Below are 12,318 nucleotides of genomic sequence, written 5' to 3' on the forward strand. Positions count from 1 at the left end.
TCCAGGTGTGGCCTCACCAACCCTGTATAAGGGCAGCAAGGTACCTCTACTCCTACACTTAAATCCTCTCACTCTGAAGGCCAACATACCACTTGCCTTCTTTCCTGGCCTGCTGTATCTGTTTGCTACCTTCAGTGACTGGAATACAAGGACACCCAAGTAGAGAGACTCTTGGTGTCACGTTGCAGGGGGAAAGGGCACTGGGGCGGGGGGGGGGGGTGGGGGGGGGGGTGGGTGAAGGAAATGAATCCATTGTTGCTTTTTGCTAACCCATTGTGTGTTCTCCTTCATCAACACTCTGGGATTGCTTTGGGATCTGTGGGAATTGAAGATTAATGTCCTGGATATTGCTGGAAGTAGCTCAGGCAATAACTCATCAGGATTAGCAAAAATAGTGGCTTTTAAGAAAAAATATTTGAACACTTTTGTGTTTTTGTAATGAAGATACTGGAAATGGGGAAATTCTGACCCTTGATAATTAAACTAAAATGCTTCCAGGTCAAAGAACACGGGTGATCCAAGAACACAGCGGGGATAAATCATCACAGCCAACTGGAAAACAAGCTGACTCGCTTATCCTATTAGATGTTATTTTATTGGTCAGACACTTGGCCATTTCCTGTATTTTCATATTGAATACACAAAAATGTCCAAATACATTTTCTTAGAAAAATGAAGTCACGTGGGGAATGTGATTAATTGATAAACTTTGAATGTGACTTAATCATGAACTAGATCAATTAGTCTAAAAGTTAAAACCAATTTGATAATTTATCAAATAATTACGATCAGTTTTTAATTAATTAATCAGGTCTGACGGGATAAAGTTTAAATTAAATAACAAGGGATCATAACACTAAAGGATTCTTGATTTTTTTTTCCAGTAAATTAAAATCAAATCTATAGATAAAAATAAAATCATTTAAGATGCTCATAATCCCTACAAAATAAAGTGACTTCAGTAGAAGGGAAGCAGCTGCTTGGTGACTGGCCGATGAGTCTTTAGTTATTCACGTTTATTTCTGTTTAATCAATGGGTGGTATAACTCAGAGGTAGTGCCAGGGCATTTCAGTTCCACGAGTGTAAATGCTCCCAAACTCAGTGAAAGTGGAGGCAGTCGAGACGCTGGATGGGCTGCAAAGGGATGTAGAGGAGGTATTAGAAAGGCTGCCTGTATTTAAGGTGGACAGGGTGTGTCCAAAGGATACAGAGGAAAGTAAAATAGAAATCACAGAGACACTACCAACAGTTTTCCAATCTTCCTCAGAGACAGGGTTGGTGTCAGAGGGCTGGAGAACTGTAAATATCATTAAAAAGGCTATAAGTTTAAAGCAACTACAGGCCAGTCGGTTTAACATTGATAGTGGGAAGGCTTATAGAAACCATAATCTTGAACAAAATTAAACAGTCACTTGGATAAATACGGCTTAATTAAGGAAAAGCGGTCATGAATTTGTTAAAGGCAAATCATGTTTAAATAACTAGATTGAGTTGTTTGATGAAGTGTACGCCGAAAGACATTGATAAAGTGTAAACAACAGTTTATCAATAAAAGGGACAGACACAATAAGGACACAAAATTGACTGAGTGCAGGAAAGAGAATAGCGGTGAACAGTTGAGGAGAGTGTAAAGGTCCCCAGGGCTTGGTAAAAGGATGACTACCCAGCTTGTTCTTTGTTACCTGGACTTGCACTGGAAACAATTTCAATATTTGTGGATGACACATTACTTGGATATGCTGACAACTGTGAAGAGGAGAGCAACTGATGTCAAAAGTCACAGTCTGGGTGGACAAGTGGCAAATGAAATTTAATGGACAGAAATGTGAAATGATTCATTTTGGAGGGAAGGATGAAGAGAGGCAACACAAAGAGGCCAAATCTAAAGGGGGTTCAGAATAGAGGGACCTGCAGGTAAATGTTGAATTGTTGAAGATGGTAGAGCAGGATGAGACAGAGATCAGTAAAGGTACATGGAATCCTGGGCTTCAAAAACAGATGCTTAAAGTACATAACTAAAAAGATCAGAGTGAACTTTAGAAAATACTGGGTGAGTGTCAACTGGAATATTATATCCAATCCTAGGCACCACACATAAGGACAGGAAAGCTTTGGTGAGAAAGCAAAAAAGGATGGAAAAGAATGGTTCTAACTTTAGTTACACAGACAGACGGGAGAAGCTAAGACTGTTCCCCTCAGAGGAGGGGGGTTGTGAGGAGATTTGATTGAGGTGTTCGCGGTCAAAAGGAATCAGGCAGAGTAAATCGTGAGAAACTGTTCCCATTGGCAGAAACGTTGAGAACCAGAGGAAATGGATTTAAGAACTAAAAGGCGACACAAAGAAATCTTTATTTTTATGCAGCGAGTGGTTAGGATTCAGAAAATACCACCCAAGCTCATACTGGAGACAGAGTCAGTCTGCGAATTTAAAAAGGGAATTGGACAATTATCTTAAAAGAAACAACTTGCAGGAGTTTTGGCGAAAGGTGGGGGAGCGGGACAAGCCGAGTTCTTGCAGGGAGCCAGCACTGACACGATGAGTTGAATACTTTCCTCTGTACTGTAACCATTCTATGATTCTAAGAGAAACCTGCAAATGATTTCCATAAATTACGCATTAAACAACCTGTGAATATAACCAGTAGTCTAATCCATAAATTAACAAAAAAAAACATTTGTGCAATATAACCCTTCCAGGCATTCATACAGCGTCAGGTATCTCAGCACAAAACACCTGGAATGTCTCTGGATTCAGGAGAACCATTGCCTCCCCAGCAAAAGCTGCAAGTTAGGAACACCTGTCTTTCTCTGTAGAAAGTGCAAATCCATCATCCATCGTTTGATTGTCCTGTCCCATCTTCACCATCCAGGGAGATTCCGGGAGGAATTCTGCCATGTTCCGGGTGCACCCTCCTCCCCTCCCTCCACCACACCAACTTCTGGAGTGAGCGACGCGTCTAAATAAGCATCGGGAATAAGGAGCAATTCAGGAAAATCGACGAGCCCCCTGGGTCATAAGCGGCTCCTGGCATGGGGATCCGGTTAGAACGCGCCGTTCCCACCGCCCTCAGTAACTCCAACCTGTAACAAAGCAGAAAGGCAGCATGAAGGGTCAGGAAAACATTCTCTCATCTAACTCAACCACAACACTAATGAGTGCCACAAATGAGTGCTGGGTGGCCCAGTAGCCCAGTGATCAGCACTGCTGCTTCACAGCCCCAGGGACCTGTGACCTCCTGGTTCAGGTCACTGTCCGTGTGGAGTTTGCACATTCTCCCCGTGTCTGCGAAAGTTTCCTCCAGGCGCTCCGGTTTCCTCCTACAGTCCAAAGATGTGCGGGTTAGGTTGAACGGCTCTGCTAAATTGTCCTTAATGTCCCAGGATGCATAGATTAAAGGGATTAGTGGGTAAATATATGGGGATAGGGCCTGGGTGGGATTGTGCAGACTCGATGGGCTGAATGGCCTCTTTCTGTACTGTAGGATTCTATGAAATTACTAAGCAATTGTGCACACCAGATGTCCACTGAGCCTATAAAATAAAGCTCCCTCAGCAGAAATAAGCTCATCTTCAATTAGAATGCAGTGAATTAGCATAGTTTCAAAGTAAGATTAATGAACACACTGGCTTCCCCAATACCACTGACGTTCAAACCATGCTGAAAATTATGTTAAATACAAAAGTATCTGAAAATCAGCACCACATGAATTGTGCTGAGAACAAATCGACAGTGGCCTGAGAGAAAGATCTTTTTCTGAGCCTACAAACTCAGCCAAACTGGCCATTTGACCCACATCGTCCTGGGGGAGGCAGTGGTGTCGTGGTATAGTCACCAGACTAGAAATGCAGAGACCCAGGGGAATTCTCAAACCTCACCATGGCAGGTGGTGAAATTTGAATTCAATAAAACATCTGGAATTAGAAGTCTAATGATAACCTTGTAACCATTGGTAAACCAGATGGGTTTTTCCAACAATGTCCTTTAGGGAAGGAAATCTGCCCTCCTTACCCGATCTGGTCTACATGAGATTCCAAAGCCACTGCAACGTGGGAGATGGTAGAAGGCAGGGAGGGGGGGTGGGGAGGGGAGAAGGCAGGGAGGGGAGAAGGCAGGGAGGGGGGGTGGGGAGGGGAGGGGAGGGGAGAAGGCAGGGAGGGGGGGTGGGGAGGGGAGGGGAGAAGGCAGCGAGGGGGTGGGGAGGGGAGGGGAGAAGGCAGCGAGGGGGTGGGGAGGGGAGGGGAGAAGGCAGCGAGGGGGTGGGGAGGGGAGGGGAGAAGGCAGCGAGGGGGTGGGGAGATGGGAGAAGGCAGCGAGGGGGTGGGGAGATGGGAGAAGGCAGCGAGGGGGTGGGGAGATGGGAGAAGGCAGCGAGGGGGTGGGGAGATGGGAGAAGGCAGCGAGGGGGTGGGGAGATGGGAGAAGGCAGCGAGGGGGTGGGGAGATGGGAGAAGGCAGCGAGGGGGTGGGGAGATGGGAGAAGGCAGCGAGGGGGTGGGGAGATGGGAGAAGGCAGCGAGGGGGTGGGGAGGGGAGGGGAGAAGGCAGGGAGGGGGTGGAGGTGTGAAAACCACACACTTTGACACAGGGTGAAGGCTTGGCTTTACTTACTTTAGATGGTTCGAGCGATGTTTCTGGGACAGCTACGTCTGGGTGTCCATGTCCTGTTCGTGGGCGATACAGAGACGAGCTTCCCTCAGGGAAAGGTAGGCCTCTTCCTCAGGATCGTAATAGTAAAACTTTCGCAGATACGATATAAGGGGTCTGAGCAAGATCAGTAACGCAAAGTCAGTCAGCAGCAAACATAGGGAAGGGTAGTTCACAGAATCACTGTCTGGATTAAAGCCATTCAGCCCATTCTGCCTGTGCTAGCTCTTGGAAAGTGCTATCCAATTCATCCCCCAACCCCCTGCTCGGCCTCAGATCTCTGAAATTTTCAGCTAAATATTTATCCAATTCGCTTGTGGAGATTATTGCTCTTTCCACCACCCCCTGAAGCAGTACAAGATCTTGTTGCAATGGGATATTTACAGTAGTGTGTCTCAATGCTGCACCACCCCACACCCCCACCCACCACCCCACATCCCAATGCCCTCCACCCACCACCTCTCCCCACCCCCACCACACAGAGCGCATCCTCAGGCAAACCCTGACCTCCCGACCTCCCATCCTCCACTCACTCTGTACTCTGTCCCTCCCCACCTCAGGCACAGACTGTCATCCACAACCCTTGCCAAACACCACACCGTCCCCCAGCAACCAAAGCAGAACCCATCCCGAGTAAGAGAGTTTCCATTCACCCGCCCCCACGGATCCCCCCACCCCCACCCCCAACCCGCAGGCTACTCACTTTGGGAGTGGAAGTTCCGGGATGTGGTCTATCCGGACAAGTTGCCGGATTCGGAAGCGGCAAAGGTGCTGCAGGGATTTCACGTTGCTGAAGCGGGAGACGGGATAGAGGAGCTGCACAGGGGTCGGAGGCAAACCTGCAAACGAGAACGGTCACAGAACTCAGGATAAAGCTGGGCCACCAGGCGCTGCACCAATGCACTGGGAAACTCCCAGAGGATCTCACGGCTCAACAACAACAACAACAACAACAACTTGCATTTATAAACTCCTCTGCCACAGGAAAGGCAAGCTCGGATCCAAGCACTGCAGCTGGGCTCAGTTAAACCAGCAAATTGGAATTGAAAGCTAGCATTTGTAATGCTGGAAAACTCCACCTGGTTCATTACTGTCCCGTGGGGAAGGAAATCTGCCGTCCTTACCCAGTCTGGCCGATACGTTCTCCAGAGCCGCAGCAACGTGGCTGATTCTCTGAAATGGTTTTGTAAGGCCTCTCAATCACACCAACAACTTCTGAAGGGGTAAATAGGGACAGGCAACAAATGCTGACCTCACCGGTGATACCCACCCTCCGGGAACTGAAATAAAAACTGCCCGGAATGCTTCACAGGAACAACATTTCAGACCAAACCACACGCAGAAAGATCGGTCCAGGTGACCAGATAGCAGGAAGTGGACAGGAGTCAGAGGAAAGCCTGTAAACAAGAATCAAGTAGCTCAGGCCAAATGAACCACACCAAAACACTGCTCGGTACGGGCAGGTTTTAAGGAGCGGTAAGAGATAAAGAGATGGAGAGGTTTGAAGGAACGGGTTTCAGGTCCAGGCAGTTGAAGAGCTGTGATTTATGCCAAAGTCTGCAGTTTAATTGTGATTCTTTCCAAAATTCATGGAAACAGGATCTGAAAGTGTAAGAGGAACACAGCAGTCAAAATTCTCACAACGGAGGAAGTATAGTGTGAGGGACAGGAGTGTGAGGGACAGGAGTGTGAGGGACAGGAGTGTGAGGGACAGGAGTGTGAGGGACAGGAGTGTGAGGGACAGGAGTGTGAGGGACAGGAGTGTGAGGGACAGGAGTGTGAGGGACAGGAGTGTGAGGGACAGGAGTGTGAGGGACAGGAGTGTGAGGGACAGGAGTGTGAGGGACAGGAGTGTGAGGGACAGGAGTGTGAGGGACAGGAGTGTGAGGGACAGGAGTGTGAGGGACAGGAGTGTGAGGGACAGGAGTGTGAGGGACAGGAGTGTGAGGGACAGGAGTGTGAGGGACAGGAGTGTGAGGGACAGGAGTGTGAGGGACAGGAGTGTGAGGGACAGGAGTGTGAGGGACAGGAGTGTGAGGGACAGGAGTGTGAGGGACAGGAGTGTGAGGGACAGGAGTGTGAGGGACAGGAGTGTGAGGGACAGGAGTGTGAGGGACAGGAGTGTGAGGGACAGGAGTGTGAGGGACAGGAGTGTGAGGGACAGGAGTGTGAGGGACAGGAGTGTGAGGGACAGGAGTGTGAGGGACAGGAGTGTGAGGGACAGGAGTGTGAGGGACAGGAGTGTGAGGGACAGGAGTGTGAGGGACAGGAGTGTGAGGGACAGGAGTGTGAGGGACAGGAGTGTGAGGGACAGGAGTGTGAGGGACAGGAGTGTGAGGGACAGGAGTGTGAGGGACAGGAGTGTGAGGGACAGGAGTGTGAGGGACAGGAGTGTGAGGGACAGGAGTGTGAGGGACAGGAGTGTGAGGGACAGGAGTGTGAGGGACAGGAGTGTGAGGGACAGGAGTGTGAGGGACAGGAGTGTGAGGGACAGGAGTGTGAGGGACAGGAGTGTGAGGGACAGGAGTGTGAGGGACAGGAGTGTGAGGGACAGGAGTGTGAGGGACAGGAGTGTGAGGGACAGGAGTGTGAGGGACAGGAGTGTGAGGGACAGGAGTGTGAGGGACAGGAGTGTGAGGGACAGGAGTGTGAGGGACAGGAGTGTGAGGGACAGGAGTGTGAGGGACAGGAGTGTGAGGGACAGGAGTGTGAGGGACAGGAGTGTGAGGGACAGGAGTGTGAGGGACAGGAGTGTGAGGGACAGGAGTGTGAGGGACAGGAGTGTGAGGGACAGGAGTGTGAGGGACAGGAGTGTGAGGGACAGGAGTGTGAGGGACAGGAGTGTGAGGCACTGGGGCAAGGGATCAGTTGATGCAAATCTGCACCTTCCAGGGATGAGGCCTGAGCTCCAAGAGTGAGCATTAGTGAGCTAATTGACTGAAGCAGAGAAAGATCCCACTCTCAGACCCTCAAAACAGAATTAAAACACAGGTGTGTGCTGCAGCTCAGTGAGAGCCACACCAACCTGACAGTGAAGACCATGGTTTTATATCCCACGCCAGAGCACAAGCCCCAAGCTGTTAACCAGGGGGTCAGCGCCGAGGGAGCCCCGCACCGTCAGGGGGTCAGCGCCGAGGGAGCCCCGCACCGTCAGGGGCTCAGCGCCGAGGGAGCCCCGCACCGTCAGGGGCTCAGCGCCGAGGGAGCCCCGCACCGTCAGGGGCTCAGCGCCGAGGGAGCCCCGCACCGTCAGGGGCTCAGCGCCGAGGGAGCCCCGCACCGTCAGGGGCTCAGCGCCGAGGGAGCCCCGCACCGTCAGGGGCTCAGCGCCGAGGGAGCCCCGCACCGTCAGGGGCTCAGCGCCGAGGGAGCCCCGCACCGTCAGGGGCTCAGCGCCGAGGGAGCCCCGCACCGTCAGGGGGGTCAGCGCCGAGGGAGCCCCGCACCGTCAGGGGCTCAGCGCCGAGGGAGCCCCGCACCGTCAGGGGCTCAGCGCCGAGGGAGCCCCGCACCGTCAGGGGCTCAGCGCCGAGGGAGCCCCGCACCGTCAGGGGCTCAGCGCCGAGGGAGCCCCGCACCGTCAGGGGCTCAGCGCCGAGGGAGCCCCGCACCGTCAGGGGCTCAGCGCCGAGGGAGCCCCGCACCGTCAGGGGGGTCAGCGCCGAGGGAGCCCCGCACCGTCAGGGGGGTCAGCGCCGAGGGAGCGCCGCACCGTCAGGGGGGTCAGCGCCGAGGGAGCGCCGCACCGTCAGGGGGGTCAGCGCCGAGGGAGCCCCAGTGTTGGAAGTGCTGGATTTCAGATGGGACATGAAAGCAAAATCTTGTCTATTCTCTCAGGTAGATGTAAAGATCCCACGGTCACCATGACGATGGGTATTTCTCCTCAGTGAGTCACCAATGATTCACCCCCTCACCAACATCACTGCACATTTGTAAATTTCTTTTTTATTGGCTGTTGTGGAAAACTGTCTTCCACATTTCTGACATTACAACAAACGTCTCCACTTCAGCAAGTACCCGGAAAACAATTGGGAATATTCTGAAATCAAAACACAAACAAAATCCTGTCACAAGATCCTTCATGTCTAAACGAGTGATGGATGAAATAAATGTTTTAATATTTCATTGTCCAAGATGCTGCTGACAGCAACGTAGCTCCTGTTCGGCACCGACCCCCCGACAGTGCGGCACTCCCTCAGCACTGACCCTCCGACAGTGCGGCACTCCCTCAGCACTGACCCTCCGACAGTGCGGCACTCCCTCAGCACCGACCCCCCGACAGTGCGGCACTCCCTCAGCACTGACCCTCCGACAGTGCGGCACTCCCTCAGCACCGACCCCCCGACAGTGCGGCACTCCCTCGGCACCGACCCTCCGACAGTGCGGCACTCCCTCAGCACTGACCCCCTGACAATGCGGCACTCCCTCAGCACTGACCCCCTGACAGTGCGGCACTCCCTCAGCACCGACCCTCTGACAGTGCGGCACTCCCTCAGCACTGACCCTCCGACAGTGCGGCACTCCCTCAGCACTGACCCCCTGACAGTGCGGCACTCCCTCAGCACTGACCCCCTGACAGTGCGGCACTCCCTCAGCACTGACCCCCTGACAGTGCGGCACTCCCTCAGCACTGACCCCCTGACAGTGCGGCACTCCCTCAGCACTGACCCCCTGACAGTGCGGCAGTCCCTCAGCACTGACCCCCTGACAGTGCGGGGCTCTGTCTCTCTCCTGGGAATTATTTTCATTCTGTGAGAGTGAATCTGATGCTCACTAAAACACCTGCTCCAGTTCCCTTTGTGCCCAAAGACCTGAGGGGATTATCGGCCGGTGTGGGTAACAGGAGAGCCGGGGGGGGCAGTCAGACCACAACACACATTCAGCACGGCCACTGACCATCTCCAGCTCGGAGCTGCTTTGAACAGTTGCTGCTAACTCTCCCCCGAGGAACAGGCCAATTAAAGCTGGGGTGGGGGGGGCTCTCACACATCGACCCCATCATAACTCCAGCCAGCAGCGAAAACGACAGAATCACCGCTCAGCAAAATAAATTCCCAGAAACACATTTGCAGCAGATGTAATCTGACAGAAATAGGTCTGTAGTCTGAAAGCAGGAAAGGTCAATCAGTCCTTAAAGAGCTAATGGTTTCCAGTGAAGAGCAGAAATGTCGTCCTTTCAGTAAGTGGCTGGGAGGATGAGTATTTGCAGCAATGTGAGGCTCACGTCTCTGACTGACCCCCTCCCCCAGCGAGGGCGAGATTAGTCGCGATGAATCAACCAGGCAAGGCCAGCCAGGTGGACCAGCTGGGCCACACAATTATGAATCCATTTTTAGTTCTGTCCCTTTCAATCTGGGATTCAGACAATTACAGCCCCGAGATTGAGATTTATCCTCACCAGTTAAATACTTCAAGCAATGCTCTCATTACCTGCTCTCCCTTTTCATTTATTAAAAGGCAGTAACTATGGAAACAGGACATGGGATAAGGAGCAGAGCTCAGGTGAAGGATTTAGAAACATCGGGGGAACGCTGGGGCCACTCAGGCTGCATCCAGGGTGGAGTTTCGTTATTCCATAGAGTCGGATTTGTGTAAAAACCGGAGTAAGTTGCGCTGGGTTTCTCGGCGGGAGTTTAAATAGAAACTCCCGCACTCTGACAGTGGGTGGGGCCTATCCCCCGCTGGGATAGCGCTGAGCGGGCTACCGCGCACGTGCCACTCTGTCAGCGCCAAGGTTGGCTCCTGTCTGCCAGCCAGCCCCGTAACTCCAGACTGCTGGCCCTCCCATCCCACCAAGGCTCGAACGTCGAACGCCGCACCCCCCACCCCCGCCCCCCCAACATACCCAGACCTGACCACACCACCCTCTCCCCCGATCCCCCCAGGCTGCCCCCCCCACTCCCCCCACCAACAATCCCGGTGGCCAGCCACGATCGCTGGTCTTCCCCACGACTCCCAATTGCAGTGTGGCATTGGGAATTCCACCCCCCACCCCCACAGATTGCCAACCCAGAGGCCCCACCCCCTTGGCACTGCTGATGGGAATGCCAAGGTGCCACCAGGGCATTGCCACTTTACCCCTTGGGCACTGCCAGGGGGCCCAGGCTGGGGCATTGTAGGGAAGTGACCTTTTAAGTATCGTTATGCAGCACTGACAGTGCTGGAAATCTGATGCTGGGAGATGATTCTGGCCATCTGGCCCTGAGCGCAACAGGCTGGCGTGCCAATCTCCCAGCTCGCTAAACCAACCAGTGCAGCGGGACAAGAGAATCACCCCCCCACCCCCCCGAGCTTTGGCTGCGACAAGCAGAGCAGTACTGCTCCAAATTGGTACCTTTGCCCCAACAGCCCACAGCACAGAAACGTCAGCTACCTTCTCGGATCTTCAGGGCTTTAGATCCATCAGGAGTTGCAGTTCCCGAGGTCATGGAGCAAGTTTGAGGCATCAGAATAAGAGAGCATTCAGTCTCCGAATCACTCCGTCATCCTGTGGAGCTGAAACGGTGAGATTGGGAGACTGGATCCTTGCTCCAGAAGAACTGTGGAATCATCATCATCAACAACAACAACATGCCTATTATTAGTGCCCTTAATGTATTCAGATCCATGGACAGAACCTGACTGACACATATCAGTGTTCCAACATGACCAAACACTTGGTCAAGGAGACATGTTTTGTGGATCCTTTGAAAACGATGAGATAGCTGCGGCGAAGCAGTTACTGACTCAAGTGTCACAGAGGTTTACAGCGTGGGAACAGGCCCTTTGGCCCAACCTATCCATACCACCCAGAGCAGCCACCAATGGTACAGCAATTAAAGATGCCAGAATGAAAATATTGCAGCTATCTCGGAGATTAAGAGATGGCTGCTGGGATAGTGAGTGGTGAGACCAAAGAATGGTCTGAAACCAAGGATGAGAATTTTAAACTCAAAACTGAGTGACTGGAACAGGAGTTGAGACAGACTTTACCTGGCCCACTGAAACTCTGAAAAAGGGGAAACTTTTCTTTTGGCACATTTACTGTCACATTAACATTGTAATAATTCAGTACAATCTCAACAAGAGTGTACAGGAATGAGATAGAGAATCTGATAAACTGGTGCAGTGACAATGATCTCTCCCTCAATGTCAACAAAACGAAGGAGATTGTCAACGACTTCCCAAAGCGTAAAGGAGAACCTGTCTACATCAACAGGGATGAAGTAGAAAAGATCAAGAGCTTCAAGTTTTTAGCTGCCCAGATCACCAACAAAATGTCCTGGTCCCCCCCATGCCAACACTATTGTTAAGAAAGCCCATCAATGCCTCTACTTCCTCAGAAGATTAAGGAATTTTGACATGTCAGCTACAACTCTCACCAATTTTTACAGATGCACCATAGAAAGCATTCTTTCTGGTTGTATCACAGCCTGGTATGGCTCCTGTTCTGCCCAAGACTGCAAGGAGCTACAAAAGGTCATGAATGTAGCCCAATCCATCACATAAACCAGCCTCCCATCCATTGACTCTGTCCACACTTCCCGCTGCCTTAGCAAAGCGGCAAAGGACACCCGTGCCCCGGACGTTCTCTCTTCCACCTTCTTCTGTCAGGAAAAAGATACAAAAGTCTGAGGTCACGTACCAACCGACTCAAGAACAGCTCCTTCCCTGCTGCTATCAGACTTTTGAA

General features: G+C 51.9%; 1 protein-coding gene across 2 annotated transcripts in view; it reads right to left on the reverse strand.

Moving 5' to 3' along the window:
* Positions 1 to 225: 225 nt before the first annotated feature.
* Positions 226 to 12,318, reverse strand: part of socs7 (suppressor of cytokine signaling 7) — a 61,702-nt gene continuing 49,609 nt past the window's right edge. For both annotated transcript variants that reach the window (XM_080213392.1, XM_080213390.1), the window contains exons 8-10: positions 5,350 to 5,485; positions 4,611 to 4,763; positions 226 to 3,082 (exon numbers count right to left, since the gene is read on the reverse strand). In XM_080213392.1, the coding sequence (XP_080069518.1) occupies positions 4,643 to 4,763; positions 5,350 to 5,485 (257 nt within the window). In that variant the 3' untranslated portion in view covers positions 226 to 3,082; positions 4,611 to 4,642. The remainder of the gene's footprint in view (positions 3,083 to 4,610; positions 4,764 to 5,349; positions 5,486 to 12,318) is intronic.

This window comes from Carcharhinus amblyrhynchos, chromosome 27, assembly GCF_965287045.1.
Source record: "Carcharhinus amblyrhynchos chromosome 27, sCarAmb.v2.hapA, whole genome shotgun sequence".
NCBI classification, from domain to species: domain Eukaryota; kingdom Metazoa; phylum Chordata; class Chondrichthyes; order Carcharhiniformes; family Carcharhinidae; genus Carcharhinus; species Carcharhinus amblyrhynchos.